This window comes from Arachis ipaensis, chromosome B7 (genome assembly GCF_059453495.1).
Source record: "Arachis ipaensis isolate K30076 ecotype BB chromosome B7, ASM5945349v1, whole genome shotgun sequence".
NCBI classification, from domain to species: domain Eukaryota; kingdom Viridiplantae; phylum Streptophyta; class Magnoliopsida; order Fabales; family Fabaceae; genus Arachis; species Arachis ipaensis.
This window is the reverse complement of record NC_142442.1, coordinates 24755510-24771998: the sequence shown is the minus strand read 5'-3', so window position 1 is coordinate 24771998 and position 16489 is coordinate 24755510. Positions and strand designations below refer to the sequence as shown.

Here is a 16489-nt window from a genome sequence, read left to right as displayed (position 1 = left end):
CAAAGATCCACCGAAGAAGTTATCTGGAACAGATGTCTTGAGGCAACAGTCTAACGTACTAGTTTCATTTGGGAAGCAGTCACTGTGACAGCAAAAAAAGATGCAGTGGTCAAGATACAGATCAAGATGACTCGCCCTTGAAAAAGAGGAGTGTGTACTTTAACCTTCCGTACCGGGAGGATCACATGTTGCGTCATAACCTTGATGTGATGCATATAGAGAAAAATGTTTGTGACAATGTGGTTTTCACTATCCTAAACGATAACGCCAAATCAAAGGACAATCTTAAAGTTTGCAAAGATTTATAAAGCATGGGCATAAGGCCTGAATTGTGGCTGGACGAAGGTGGTAAATATCCTTCAGCAATATTCACAATGTCGAATCTACAGAAGGATGTATTCCTGAAGACTCTACAGAAAGTGGTCTTTCCAAATGGTTATTACTCTAGTAATACGGCTTGTTGTGTTGACTTGCGACAGCGTAAACTGGGTTGAAAAGTCACGACTGCCACATTATAATGGAACAATTACTTCCAATTTTGGTGAAGAATGCATTGCCGTTTCCGGTGTCAACTATGATTGCAAATTTTTCATCATTTTTCCGAGAACTCTGTGGAAAAGCTGTAACCTTATGCTGCTTGGTGAGCTTTAGAATCATGTTGTGCAAACTCTGTGTCAGATGGAAATGATTTTTTCCCATCCTTCTTCACTGTCATGGTTCACCTTACGGTGCATCCCGTTGATGAAATAAAACTTGGTGGCCCGGTACATTATCGGTGGATGTATCCAATAGAAAGGTTAGCTCGCTAATAAATCCCTTTAATACATTCAATTCATTTACTTGTGTATATATTGAGCGTTATGTCCTATTTTTGTAAAAGATATCTAGGTCGATTGCACCAATATGTGCATAATAGGGAACAAGCAGAATGCTCAATTGTGGAGGGCTATTTATCTGAGGAAATTTTGACTTTTTATTCTAGATATTTGGATAATATTAAAACTAGAATCAACTGACCAGGATGAGTTGATGAACAACCTATTGATGTCACACAACATTTAGGGGAAACTATGTTCCCAAAAATTGGAAAGGCTTCAGGGGTTGTTTCACATTTTGGACTCACTCCAATGGAAAAACATCAAGCACATCATCATGTGCTAGTCAATTGCGAGGCCATCGACCCGTCGTTTCGTTTCTTGAGTAAGTATGCACATGTAATTCCTAAACACGAGGATAACTCTTTTCACCCATTAAGTAGTAGGACTAATTTTCTGTTGTGTCATAAAGTAAATTTAGGGCAAAAACAAAATGAAAATTACGAACTCAAATAAGGTCACAATCTAAGATAGACAATGTTGTGCATGCAGAATTTTTCAGCTGGTTCAAGCATGAGGTTCCTATAGATTTAACTTGACCAATGTTTTTTTTTTTTACAACTTAGTTTGTATTCAATCTTTATAATGTTAAATTATGATAAGTGATAGTCAAAATAAGAGAATGAAACAATATTATATAGAGTTATTACAAAGATACTTAAAAAATAATTCACATTTATAAGATCATTAAAAGTAGTGATAGTTAACTTAAAAAATTAATTTTTGAATCCATTCAAATAATTATTCAATGATATTTAATTTTATTTTAATATTTATATTTTTAATTTTATACAACAAAAAAAAATTTATTTGTACTTACTAAAATAGTTGCTAATATAAATATGTGAAGCTTGAATATTTAAAATAGAAATTATACAAATAATTATCTTGTACAGAATCATCAATGTATATTTTTATAATTAAACTTTGTGATTTTAAAAATATACCTTTAAAAAAATTTATTTGTATTCATAATTATGTATTTAAAATAATATTTATTAATTATTTTTATTATTTATTTGAGTTCGCATAATGCGCGAATCTCATTCTAATTTAAAACTAAATAAAAAATTGATCTTTTCGAGGAATAAAAATATTATGTATATATAAAAAATTAATTATTATTTATTTGTATAAAAATATATATTGTTTAAATTATTTTTATTATATGGTAAAATTTTTTATTTAGGCTTAGTTTTTCGTGTGAAATATGTAAAATTGAATTGAATTGAAGTTTTGAAAGGACGAATCTAGTTTAGCATATATAGATAAACAAAAATATAATTAAAATTGTACATATGAAAATGCTATCTTCTCAGTTGCCATCCACAAAGGAGAGGGCCTCGAAAAAAAACAAGATTCCAAAACGCTTGGCTCACGAAATTTCTCTCTTTGAGCATTGCGGGCTTCGTGTCATGAGCATAAAAACACACTTCCTCCCTTTCTATTTTTCATTCACAGTGTATAATGGGAAGCACATAGCAATAGCATTATTATAGCAGATGGTGTTTCTCATCAAGCCATGGCATCACTGTGTCTCATGAACTCATTGCCAGTTCCACCATCTTCTTCTCACTCTCCAAAGCTCACTGAAACTTCTCTTCCTCCTTCTCCTTTGGTTCTTCATAGTAACAATAATCATAGTGTATCAGCACGTGCCTTGAAGCCCATAGTTGTTAGTGGAGACCCTCCAACTTTTGTTTCTGCTCCTGGTCGCAGAATTCTCGCTGGTTTGTCTCTGTTGCTTTATATTCCTTTGTGTTTTTTAATGTTCATCATTTTTTTTTCATTTTGCACATCCTCAAAGGGATGAAAAGATTTATTTTAAGAGTGTAATTTTGATGCATAAAACGTTTACATGGAATCACATTTATTTTGTTGGATGATCATTGACTTGAATGTAAAAAATAATTATTTTTGTTGACGTAATGTTACATAGTTGGTTGCAAATGTAAAATCGCTTTATACGAATAATACATTAAAATTAAATTTTTATTTTAAATATAGATAGTTTAAACATGAACATAGTTTATGATAGGCATAGTGGCGTCTTTTTATTCATATATTCAGACTAGTGGACAAGGATTAGTTTTTGTTGGTTGAATGCTTGAAATAATATTTATTTGCATTTTCAAAATGGGGATCATATTCATCCTGTCTTCCTCATGAATTTTTTCCCCTAGCAAATGTGGAATAATAATTCTTTTGTTTAAAGTTGAACTGGAGTAACCTAATCGGAGTTAGCGAAGTGGAAGTAATCTCTTAGAAAATGAAGTGTAAATCTTTGATCTCTTAAGCACATCTTTCTGTGCATCTACCCTCAAGTATTTCATGATGGAATTCTTATAGGATCAGCAATGCACTTATTTTACTACTAATTGCTTTTATTGAAATTTTCAGACTATATGATGAAGCATACATGCTTTATTTTATTTGATTCTCTTATATGGTGGAACTCTAGTATGAAATTCTCAATGTCAAAGTGAAAGTTTCAATGGATGGGGATGTTTTCCATTGATTGATTCTATTAAAATGGTTATAGGTTTTTTTCTTGTTAATTAGTTTTAGACATAATGTTTTTCAGCAATGCATGCTTTTTGTCTCTTATATATCTCACCGGAGCCAATTTTCGTTTAATAGTTGGAGATCTACATGGAGATCTTAAGCAGGCTAGATCTGCACTTGAAATGGCTGGTGTATTGAGTTCTGATGGTCAAGACTTGTGGACTGGTGGAGAAACGGTATGTGTCCTGTTTTTAGAAACCGGTAGCTTTTAGTTTTAAACTTTAATTTTAATTTGAGTCACTAGTCTTTTGCCAATGTGTATAGAATTGGAAATTGATATTCTAAAGTAGTTGAAAGGTTTTGGTTTGAGATTTATCACTTTAACATTGTGGATGTTTATTTTTATTTCTTGTTCTAGGTGTTGATTCAAGTTGGAGATATACTAGATCGAGGTGAAGAAGAAATTGCTATCTTGTCCTTGCTGCGATCATTGGATAAACAGGCGAAGGCAAAAGGCGGAGCTGTGTTTCAGGTTTGCCATTTTTAACTTTGAACCATGAGACAGAACTTTAGCCGCTGTCATACAAAGTTACAAACTAATAAACCACTCAAGTTATTGTCTCAAATAACCGAGTGTTAAAGAATTGGCAAGGAGGTGACAATTTCTTACACATAATACTGTAGCTTCCTCTATTAATTGTAAAACATTCGTCTCCATTTGAGTCTCATTACCAGAAATATATCGTATGAGTCGATATGAAAAAGAAAATATTTGATAGGTAAAGCAATGATTTTCTGGATTTCTTTTCTATGGATTGATATTTTATAGAAATACTAGAAACGTAGATTGATCTTCTCTTGTATTTTAAAATTAATTTTAAAAAATAACTTGTATGTTAGAGCTTGGAATAATCCCTTAAGCTTGGAGAAAGGAATAGAAAATAATTCCTATTAAACCTCGATGAATTATTAAGGAGTTATTTGTAAAATTTGAAGAATCTTGTTATTACCTTCTGCTATTTAAATTTTCAATTAACTTTCCATAATTGGATCTGCCTGATCTAGGTAAATGGAAACCATGAGACTATGAATGTGGAAGGTGATTTTAGATATGTTGATTCTGGGGCATTTGATGAGTGCAATGATTTCTTAGAATATGTCAATGATTCAGAGGATGGCTGGGAAGAAACTTTTACCGGTTGGGTTGATGTGTTCGAAAGGTGGAAAGAACAACGAACAATGTCCAATAGTTACTGGGGTCCTTGGAATTTAGTGAAGGTATTATAACTACTTCTACTTAATGTGTGCCTCTTGTTTTCACTATTGCATAATTTGTGCCCTCGGATAAGTTAATCTTTCAAACTACATTGTTTGAATTTCAAAATAGATTTCATGCCAAACCCAACATGTTGATATATCTTGCATATAATATGATCACATGTAGTCCTAGTTCCCTTTTGTATTGAATTTGATTGCAATATAATAAAATTATAGCAAATACTTTTGATGAAGCATGAAGGGCCCCAAACTCGACTATGGTATGTCCTTTTTGAGGTTATTTCCCAACTAAAAGTTTCTTTTTGACCAATAGCTAAAGATGGGTAGCTCAGTAATTTATTTGACTATATCTTTATTGCATCTGGGATCATATGGACATCATTGGAAACTTTATAAGTATTATCTAATTTGTACCTTTTTCATGAAGGAAGCTATATTACTGTGATGTTATATTCTATTATTGTTTTTGATGAAGTTTTCCAATTATTTAGGACAGAGGCAAAAGGGAGTCATTGCTAGATCAATCCTCTTTAGGCCTGGCGGCCCCCTGGCACGTGAACTCGCAAGACATGCTGTTGTACTTAAGGTCAATGACTGGGTGTTCTGTCATGGTGGCCTTCTTCCTCACCATGGTAATGGTTTTGTTAACTTGAGCTCGAAGTCTCTACTATAACAACATTCACTGCTGCTTTAAAATTTTCCAACCTTTTGTAATTCCATGTCCCTGATATCATTTTCTTTATGATTCTCTTCCCGCTTTCATTTTCTACAGTTGCATATGGCATAGAGAAGATGAACAAAGAAGTATCTGAGTGGATGAGAGGCTTGAGACAGAATGACAGTACTCCAAATATCCCTTTTATTGCCACCAGAGGCTATGACAGTGTTGTTTGGAATCGTCTATATTCAAGGGATGCACCAGATTTGGTGGACTATCAGGATAAACAGGTAGATTTTTCAATTAATAGGAAGATCCTATGTATGGTAAATAGAAATATGTTATCCCCACCTGCACCCCTTTGAAACTGTAGAGACTTCATGCAGTGTAAGTGCAAATTTCCTTTTTCTCTTCTATTAAATAACTAGAATAATCTAAGAAACTAGTTTCATGACTTCATCTATGCAAAAATGTCTGGTTATTTTATGGAAGAAGTGATGAGCACTTTATGCTATCTGTTACGTACCCTGAGAAGGGTGGGAGCAAAAAAAAAGGATTCTATTGAAGCAGCAACAGGGGTTAAGAGAATTCCTCCTTTACCCTTCATTCCTACCCGAGTTCTTGTTCTTCTATTGCGTTTATTTTGGGTACAGTTGTTACACTATCCTGTCATATATCTTGTAATTCCAATGTGATTACTTAACAACTTCCATTATTTATTTTGTGATATAATTGCAGTGAGTTGAGTAACAAAATTCTGTTTCAACCTGAATTGGACAGTGTGATAGACGGTTTGAAACTAAACAATATGATTTTCAGGTATGTTCTGTTCTCGAGGAGACTCTGCAAGCAGTTGGTGCCAAGGCAATGGTGGTAGGGCATACTCCTCAAAGTATAGGTGTGAATTGGTAAGTGAGGATTACTTCATATGCATGACGCTCAATATTGTCCCGCTTTTTAAGATGAGCTGCTAATTTTTTATATTCTTGTTCTACTTGTATTTAACTTCAACATAAATGCACATATACTCTATGGACATCTTTGTGGTGTGTTGCGGAAAAATTGCTGCTATTCATTGATATAACTTCTCTGCCTCCGACAGTAAATACAATTGCAGCATATGGCGTGTAGATGTTGGAATGTCCAGTGGAGTTCTTAATTCAAGACCAGAGGTAACAAACTTTTAGGGCTTATACATAATGTCCTTGTTTATGAGATATGATTCACACTATAGCATTTATGTTGGAGAGTATTAGAATTATATTTACTTTGTTATTTACTAAATATTATTTGAGAAAAGTGATGTGCTTCTAAGTCTTTACCTTAGACTTCACCCACTTCTCATTCCGTAAAAAACATTCATGAATTAATAATTGCTTCCAGCCGTGAAAGCAGCTCGACTCTTACCTTAGGGTGAAAATGAGTAAATTTGATGTTAGCGTTTCAATCTTTGACCGATAACATATCACTACAAATTGATATCATATGATAATCAGGTATAACGTAGTATTTTACAGGTTTTAGAGATTATAGATGATAAAGCGAGAGTCATAAGAAGCAAACGAGATAGATACAGTGAAGAACTTCAGGTTGTTGCATACACTTAAAAGAGACAAGGATATGGTTTATTAGGTATGCATCTTGAATTACAAGTCCCTTGTCCATTAAATATAAACTAAAAGAACAATCTCCACTGATGCAATCTGCTTTATTTTTTCAGTATTTTGCAGGAAAGTACATGTTGCATGCATCCAGCTATTAGTGAAGTCCAACAATGGCAAATTTATTCAATGCACATTGTTGTTAGTTGTTTGCTTCACCTTGTGATTCTATAACTAACTTTGACAATTCAAAAATGTTGTCCCATGCCATATAATTTATTCGATATCAAATTTTCAATGTCTTGTGAAAGTTTATTTGTGTGAAATCATATGATAGGAAGATAACTAATTTTTCTTTTTTTTTACAATTTGGTTAGGTATCCGCATTATCATCCAAATAAAATGGTTCATTATCATATATTGCATTTATATTTTTTCGCACAAAATATAAATGAAATTCTATGCACTCATTGTCTGTCCAAGTACCCAAAATATAAAATAAAATCATTCAGTAAATTTCACACTCTGTTTTCTATTTTTCTTAGTTGATAAATGGTGAAGACAACTGTATAGCATCTACAAAATACCATAACCCTCTTCCCCATTGATATATATATGAGCCACATCTTCGTATTTTTTGTGGACTACTTTACATCTTTTTAGAATCGGTGTAGTTTTAATTTTAAAAGTAAAACTCTTAATTTCTATTTTGGATTAATTTAGGTGTCAAATATATACTCGATACTCTTTAATTCAGGATGTGTTAAAGATATTGTTATTTGTAGACTTATCTTAGAAAATTACTCTTAGCATCCCATTTCATATGTTGGTCATAGCTATTTTGTTTCCGGTCTTCAATTTTTAGTGAGTCTACATTTATAAAGGTGCTTTGCAATCATTCAGTATTTTTAGTGAGTCTACATTTATAAAGGTGCTTTGCAATCATTCAGTATTGTGAATTTCATGAAAATAACTGATTTTGAAGAAAATGCTTCACATGAATGATATATTTGATGCACTTATTGTAAATTTGCAATGTTGGCTGTTTTTGTACTGAAATGATTTTAAACATATAATGTCTACACACAATCAATGTAATAACTGAACATAGATAACATTTCAATGGTTGAACAACAAGTAGAATAAGTGGAGAACAAAAGAAATCATAGCGTGAAATGACATCCATTAATTTCTCTATTAAATGTTTCATGGAAAAAAAGTTTACATTGTCATGAAACCAAGGCCAAAATTTCAAGTAAAGGTGTAATCCATAGAATAATGTTATGTCCAATGACAATAACAAAATTCAAACCACAACAAAAAGGATCAACTTCATTATTAAAATTGAGATTGTGTACAATAAAATAGTTTCTTCATTCATAGGTTAATCCAATTCAGGGCTAGAAAAAGCTTGGTTCTTCAGAGTCATATTTGAAGTGCTTTATTCCAACTCAAAGTGTTATTTAAGTGACAGTGTCAACATCCTTTGGTTGATTGAAATCTTGAAAAAAGGACTTTCCCGCTTCGTATGTAGACCAGCAGATAGCAGCTGCAGGAGCATGAAACAGCATCCTTGGAATCCATCCTCGCATCAACCCTCTGTATCCATCCTTTTTCACTATAGTTTTAATTACATCTTGAATTGAACCATTCGTGAACCTATCGCATCCACACACACCCTGCACCAATGACCAATGTCAAGACCAACTTTCCAATGAAATGAATGAGAGCACGCCCCCCATTGATTTGGTTTATAGCATCATACGTATGCCAATGGATACCAAACATTCATATAATATAAGTTGTTGCACAATCCATCAATTTCCAAATAAACTATCAACTGAACGAGATTAGACACCAAATTAGAAAATGAAAAAATATATACCAAGGGAAGATGTTGATCTACAAAAGATGTTGTCATTCCATTTTAAACTAATAAACAAAATGCATCAAAAGTCAAAAGACAAATGGAACAAATGATATCTGTAGACTATCATAGACCATCGTCTTCAGCTGCACTCCGGTTCAACTCAATCATCACATATGCAAGATTTGAACATGCCTATAACCCTCTTGTTAATACAATATTGGGGGGGAAAAATGAAGTTAACGTAGGCAGACAAAAAGGAATCTCTAGGAGCAGTTTGATCCTCATTGAGTCTCAACACACAAACTCCCACTAAGGTCATCTGTAACCATCCCATCAGTCCCATCACTATGTCCTATGAACTACCTGTTAAAGGCAACCAAGTTACATAAATTGATATTTTCAGAATGATTAGTAGACATTTTCTTAGGTGGAATCATAGGAACAGATGGCATTAAAACAATTACCATTTTTTCCTGCCAATTTTACTATCCCCTTTTTATGCAAAACAGGTGTTTCTAACAACTAAGGATAGGGAAAAATGAGAAATTTAGGCCCCCATTCCAGAAATTTAACTATTACACCCTCAAGCTTGTAGAACGGACTATCCAAAGTTGTACTCCTAAAGTAATCTAACCTCATCCTTTACCCATGTTAATCAAAGTAGTTCCTGTTTGACTACTTTTTTCATGGACTATTCATTGATGTTGCAGAATAACTTTCACATGAAATCAATATCACCACAACATAAACCATAATGATTAGTAGACATTTTCTTAGGTGGAATCATAGGAACAGATGGCATTAAAACAATTACCATTTTTTCCTGCCAATTTTACTATCCCTTTTTATGCAAAACAGGTGTTTCTAACAACTAAAGGATAGAGAAAAATGAGAAATCTAGGCCCCATTCCAGAAATTTAACTATTACATCCTCAAGCTTGTAGAATATTGTTATCCACTACTTTTGCCACATATCTGAACTGGACATAAATTCTAGGAAGAGCACATTATTCAGGGTAGCGTTACTCAGATCAATAATACAGCTAGGCCACTATACTAACCAGTTGGCTAATGCCTACATGCAACCAATGGTCAAAGTCAACATAATCAACAATACAATACCTCTACATACAACAAATAAACCCAAAGGGCAGCCTACAGCACAAGGCTCCCAACTGATGGGATCCAAAGAGGGCAGATATACATAGCGTTAATCTGTCATGCAAACAGGCGAAGACGGTTTCTAAGACTCGTCATAAAATATGACGCTTTAGTACTAAAGAAAGTCTAAAACAGCAAAGTACATATAACAAATTTTCCTTGTTCATACACTGAATCTTCCAGTTATGCACTATGCCATTCAGACTATAGTGAACTACAGAAACAAATTTTAACATATAACAATAACAACCTCAATTAAACTAAAACAAAATGCAAAATTTGGGATAACAATAACAATAATCATTGATAGACCAATATACCTGACACTGCAATTGAGTTTTAACAACATCCAGCGGCGTTGTGACTGCAGAAGCCAAAGCACCGGCAGCAGCCCCGGCTGTGGCATGAACCACCAACCTCTCATCATCCACGCTCTCCGGCGACACCTCCATCAATCCTCGCTTCGCAGCCTCATATGTTGCAAAATGCACCGCCGTGTACGGTGCATTCATCAAAATCGTGGTCCTATATGAAGCATAAAACGCCCCAAACCCTTCCTCACTCATCACCCTCTTAACACAATCCCAAACACCCTTGTAACCACTATTGCTCAATTGGAGCCTCTGCTTCACCATATCCATAGGGGTAAAAACGGCGTCGCTCGCCACCGTGGCGACAACACCAGAAGCAGCGTGAGCAATGGGGTTATTAGGGTTTCCACTGGAAAACCGTTTCTTGCAGGTCTCGTAGACGGAGAAATAGACGGCGTGAGCGGGTCCTGCGCCAAGGCCCATGGCGGCGATGCCGCGGTAGAGAGCGGAGGGACCCTCCGATTGGAGAATTGAACGGAGGGCCTGACGAACGCTGACTGACTTGATGGGGCAGGAGCCGAGGGCTTGCATGTGGGTCTTGACGGTGTCAACGGGGAACATTGCCATGTGCTCCACGCAGCCGGCGATGGAGCCGGCGATCATGAACTGCCAGAAGTGGAGGCCGTCGTGTGCTGCGGCAGCGGTTGTTACGGCGGCGGGGAGATTCTCTGGCGGATGGAAGTCCGGCCGGAAATCGGGGTTCTTTTGAAATTTGGCGGTTGCGTCTGTGGCCATGAATTTGGGAAACTTTCTTTTCCCTTTTCAATTTAGGGTTTGAGTTAGAGGGACAAGATAAAATTAAAAAACAAAAGTGGGAAAGCTATGTGATTAGGTTTTGAATCCAAATTGGTGTGTGAAAAATTGGATTCTTAGAAGGTGGGGTTATTTGGGGTGCTGTAATTGGGCGTAGGGTTTGAATTTGACTTTTGGTTTGTTGTTGTATTGCCATAAACGATTAAGATAGGGTTAATTTCATTACCATGGATGGTGATAATGGTGATTCTGGATTCGCAGGGTTTCAGAGTATTGAGCTTTGATACAGGTTTTAGAGAAGTCAAGAATGGGAGGCGGAATTGGAAACTGATGGATTGATCGATGCGTAGACTTTTTGAATCTTTTGTTTTCTTTTTGATAAGTTAGGGCTCTTGGCCTCTTACTTCCTCCAATAAGTTGGGAATCGTATTCTTTTTTTTTCCCCAACGAGGTAGAAGAATAATTAGTGTTTCAGTTTTGCACGTAACAGTAGAACTCGATTTTACTTCCTGCTTGTTTGCTTGCTTTTTTTTTATTATTATTTTAGTCTCTTGCTGTTAGTCTGTTGAAAATGAAATTTTTTTTTAATAAATGAGAGAGTAAAGCATAATTTTCCACCAATAATTTTATAAATGAGATAAAAAATAAATATAAAAGATAGAGTAATAAAAAATTAGAGATTATATTTTATATTTTTAATTTTTTTTAATAATTGAGAAGATTCATTTTCCTAGTCTGTTGAGTTAAAATTTGATACTAATATCAGTATTAGATTGGTTTTTAAAATTTCGATTGACTCAATTTAAATTTTAAATTTTAATTCCTTTATTTATTCCTATTAAACGATGTCTTTTTTTTTTTTTTTTTGCATATAGTCTCTCTTGAAACGATGCCGTTTGAGATATTTAAGATTAAAATACAGTTCACTTCAGTGTTGATAATCAAAATACTCGAAAAAAAAATATTCTTCTTTTTCATTCTTTCACATGTACTATGGAAAAGAATATTAATGTCGCTCCTATGGCCTCTAGCAAAACTCATCGCACACATTCCCTTTTGCTAGGGCGAAAAAGAACATATGAATCACTGTTTTTTCAAAAAAGATTAATAACGTAACTATTCTATATTTGGGTTCAATATTTTATTTTGTGTCTTCTATCGGTAGAAATTTATTGGCCATTGATTTGTATTTTTTTTAATGCTCAAATGAATTAGGTGTATTATAAAAATAGATAGATTCAATTAATAATTTTTTTCTGTTAAGATTTTTTTTTTCTAAAAAAAATTAGTTATAATTAATATTAACTGTGTTACAAAAAAAAAAGTATATTCAAGTTAGTGAAGTTCGCCACTTTTTTATATAATATCTCCTTATAAATGATTTCACTTTTTGATTCAATGCTAGGTATAGTTGAAAAAAGAATGACTTTTGCTTGACAAATGTTAAATCTATTAATATATAATAGGAGACAAGTAATGGTTCTATGCTCGACACGTGTAGCAGTTTCTTGAATGACAGGTGGCATGCAGGGTAAGTAAGAAATTTAAGCAACATACAATGGGTAAATCTGACATTACAATACACATGAAGTAAACCAGTCATATATATAATTCAAATATCCACTTTTTGTCATTAAACAATCCTGGCGGGAGACCTGAAACTCTCCACTACTTCTCAACCTGGTAGGAGACCTGAAACGCAATGGATGAACATTTTGATTTAGTATCAGATGTGAACGCCAAAAAACTTGCATGGAATTTCAAAGTATTTGTAATAAGGGTGTGGACAACTCCAAACAAGTTCAATGTCAACGAGATTGGCTCCATCGAAATGGTACTTCAAGATAAACAGGTAGGAGCATTTATTACAAAAACATAACTGTGCTTTATATGTCATTGTTGTGACTTAAACATGTTAAAGATATACTCACTCTTTAAGTATTCACTTCGTTGTCACAGGGTGGCAGGATTTATGCAACCATACCAAGATCACTGGCAAAGAAATACATTAGTGTTATTCTTGAGTTCCACATGTATACTATGAGTAACTTCATAGTTGTTGACAACATGACCAAGAAAAAAAACGGTGTTAGTAGGTGGGTACTTGTGTTTTCACATAGAACAAGGGTTGAACATATAGAGAATCCAACTTTTCCTTTGGAAGCATTTCGATTTAGGAACCTTGCAGAGATGCATACAGTCGAGAAAGTAGAGGATCTTGAACTGTTTGGTGAGTCTAATACTATATGTAATGATATATAGATATGCAGAAAATTTATAACCACTTGAAAAGCCATATCTAAAAGTGTGTGTCTTATTGTTTTGTAGATATAATTGGAGAAATTGTTGGAAAGGAAGATCCAAGAGAATTAGTAACTAGCAAGGGAATAGAGACTAAGCGCTTGGTTGTTATTGTGGAAGACTTGGAGTAAGTTCTATGTGTTTTTATTAAGAGATGTATGTTGTTTATTTGGTTTTTTTATTTATATAGTAAGCTTGAATTCCTGGGGCTGATGACAGGAAGAACAGGTTAAGTTGTACTCTCTTTGGCGAAACTGTTGACCAGATACTCCCTCACCTTGATGAAGATCGACTTGAACCACTTATTGTGATCCTCCAATATTTTAAAGCAACCAGATGGAATGGCAAAACTTCAGTGCAGAGCCACTTTGAACTGTCCAAGGTCCATGTCAACCCAGAACTAAAAGAAGTTATGTCATTCAAAAAAAGGTCAGTACATTTTAAAAAGAAGTTGAATGTTTTGTGGTCATATAACATTGTTTTCAAGGGTAGGTTATCAATAGCTTAGATTCTGCAGCCTTTTATTCGAAGCTACTAGCTTATCAAATTTACCTTTTAAAATATAATTTTATATTCATGTAACACATTTTTTTGTTGAACAAAATGAAAAAAAGAATATTTTAAAATAAAATTTTCTAATAATGTAACGCATTTTTTTGTTGAACAAAATGAAAAAGAATATTTAGTTCCTATAAAGTTCTTCCAAAATAAGATAACCAGTTAAAAAAGGTTATCTTTTAACTATTAACAGATATTTTGTCAAACCAAATATACAAAATGATTGAGCATCCATAATTATCCTTTCAAATTTGAAAAAAATGCAAAAATGTTCCAGCTTCAACTTTTCAGTGGTTATGCATTGGATTTAGTTTACATTCCTTTAAACTAATGCTGCCTAGATAATTAAGTCACATTAAAATGTCGAATATACTATTTAAAAGATAGATCAATATATAAACATTCTGAAAATAATTCAAACACACACAGATTTGGTTTGGTAACACACAGAGATTTGGTTTGGTAACAGTATGTTGTCTAACCATTTAACACGTGAATTGCAGCCTAATGAGCGGCTCTGAGTCAACTTCAGTGAGGATTAGCCATCAATCGACCCAAAGTTCATGGGTTGGGACTGATGAGCTCAACAATGGCACGGCTATTGTGAAAACGATCGAACAAGTTTTGAAGTCTGTTGAGGTAAAAGTTATTGTAATTATGAATTTTAATGCTGTTTCAAAAATCAGATAAGCTATTAGGTAAAAGGTCTTAATGTGTGTAATGCTTCCCAGGAGGGGCCAACCTGGATTGCAGGTACTATTGTCTCAATCAATGCTGGGAAGGATGATTGGTTTTATAAAGCATGCAGGCGATGTCCAAAAAAGGTGGAAACTCCTATTGGGAATAGGTACGAATGTGCAAAGTGTGGCCACACCCATGGTTGTGCAGCACTCAGGTGTGTGTTCTTAATTTGAGTGATTATTAACAATTAGCATCTTCATTTTACTTGATATTTGTGATCTTTGTACTAAAACTATTATTGCTATTATCACGTGAAACAATAGATATAAGGTTGAGGTCATGGTCTTTGATGGTACCGGAAGCATTACATTGTTGTTGTGGGACAGAGAAACCAACCAGCTGTGTGGGAAAACAGCTGAAAAAATTGTAGAAGAGGATGTATATAGCACACCAAATCCTTATGCTATTAGGGATTAAAGTTATAATTTTGTTTTTCAAAATATTATAAATTATATACACACAAATACATCTAATTATTGATTGGGATTTCAGGATGCTAAAGAGGATGAATACCCTAAAAGTCTAGACAACATGATGGATAGAATGGTGCTTTTCAAAATCAATGTGAAAAGTGGTAACATAAAACACTATGATCAGATTTACACAGTCATGAAAGTGTGTGATGATGAAGAAACAGTTGCAAAGAACAAGCCTCAGCAAATGGACGTTAGCACATCTATGAACATCACTGTACGTGTATACCGATTCCACTTTAATAAGTTGATGTTTTTCCAGACCATACAATTATTTTTTTTTTATCAAAATGTACATTAATATCTAATTACGAGTAGGGTTTCACTTTAAATAGGAGAATAGAGGTAGCAACACGCTGGAGATGTCCGGACATGTTGTTAATCTTAAGAATGATAATGATCCTCAGCTTACTGTGGTAAGTATATGCACGTGTTTTGAATATATAAAAAAACGTGATTTAGGTTCTGAAATTATTCTAAATGAACTGTTATGCATGTCTTTGTGTAGGATTCTATGGAAGACTGTGTTGAAAGTCTCAAATACAAAACACCAGCTAAAAGAATTGCCGGCAGTTTGAAGTATGGTTCGGTTGTTGATGAAGAATGCCAGCTTTCAACAAATAGGTTCACCCGAAAGGGAGGGAAAAAACTAAAGTCTCAAACATCTGAGGCGGATAATTAAGTATTAACTAAAGTTGACAAAGCTATTTAATATTGATTGTATTTGTTTAACCATAGACTATTTGTTTTGGAAGATGTTCTATGTTTGGGGATCAGAAGACTTGCTTATGTGCAATGATATCCAAAAAACAATGTATTATCGTGAATATATTTTGAATGAGACTTATATTATATATGATTTATAATATTATGTTATGGTGTATGAAAATATATGTCTTAAACATAATCCATGATGAGTAATACCTTACAAAATTGGAACACAGAGAAATTGATGTTAGAACTTATTTTTTACGTGATGGATTATAAGTTAACACAAATTTGACATTATATTAAATACAACTAACCTCCTAAATGGGAGTTTCTAATTTACAAGGACTATTTACATATTGACGACGACTATTGATATAGTCAAGTAATCCAAAATATCACTTTTCTTTAGAGTTTATTTCTCATTTGTGTGATGCTTGGGAAGCCTATTCATAATAGTTAACGCGAGTTATAGAATGGTGTACAAAGGACAAAAAACTATTAATTAAACTTCATTCTTTAACCATGTATAATTATGGTGCAAAATGATTTTCAACCTTGGAGAAGCTATATCTAAAGCCATATCTAAAATGTGTTTCTCAAATTGCAAGGTAAATAACATAGAAAAGCAGATTG

At 33.8% G+C, this 16489-nt stretch overlaps 3 protein-coding genes across 3 annotated transcripts; 2 read left to right on the top strand and 1 right to left on the bottom strand.

Annotated features, from left to right (window-relative positions):
- The first annotated feature begins 2167 nt into the window (after positions 1-2167).
- SLP1 (Calcineurin-like metallo-phosphoesterase superfamily protein) lies at positions 2168-7227 on the top strand. Its single transcript, XM_016311535.3, has 10 exons — positions 2168-2605; positions 3516-3616; positions 3799-3912; positions 4446-4658; positions 5155-5290; positions 5431-5606; positions 6136-6224; positions 6419-6488; positions 6834-6948; positions 7037-7227. Exons 1-9 carry the CDS (start codon positions 2398-2400, stop codon positions 6921-6923), a joined length of 1197 nt encoding a protein of 398 aa, XP_016167021.1. The 5' UTR covers positions 2168-2397; the 3' UTR covers positions 6924-6948; positions 7037-7227.
- Positions 7228-8086: 859 nt separating this feature from the next.
- Positions 8087-11583, bottom strand: LOC107609418 (uncharacterized). The gene is made up of 2 exons (XM_016311392.3): positions 10269-11583; positions 8087-8596 (listed from the first exon to the last, which is right to left on the bottom strand). Exons 1-2 carry the CDS (start codon positions 11052-11054, stop codon positions 8381-8383), a joined length of 1002 nt encoding a protein of 333 aa, XP_016166878.1. The 5' UTR covers positions 11055-11583; the 3' UTR covers positions 8087-8380.
- Positions 11584-12774: 1191 nt separating this feature from the next.
- On the top strand, positions 12775-15827 carry LOC148550604 (replication protein A 70 kDa DNA-binding subunit A-like). The gene is made up of 10 exons (XM_088494550.1): positions 12775-12924; positions 13032-13302; positions 13401-13500; positions 13593-13802; positions 14435-14570; positions 14663-14826; positions 14936-15050; positions 15165-15362; positions 15481-15561; positions 15654-15827. Exons 1-10 carry the CDS (start codon positions 12775-12777, stop codon positions 15825-15827), a joined length of 1599 nt encoding a protein of 532 aa, XP_088350676.1.
- Positions 15828-16489: the final 662 nt, after the last annotated feature.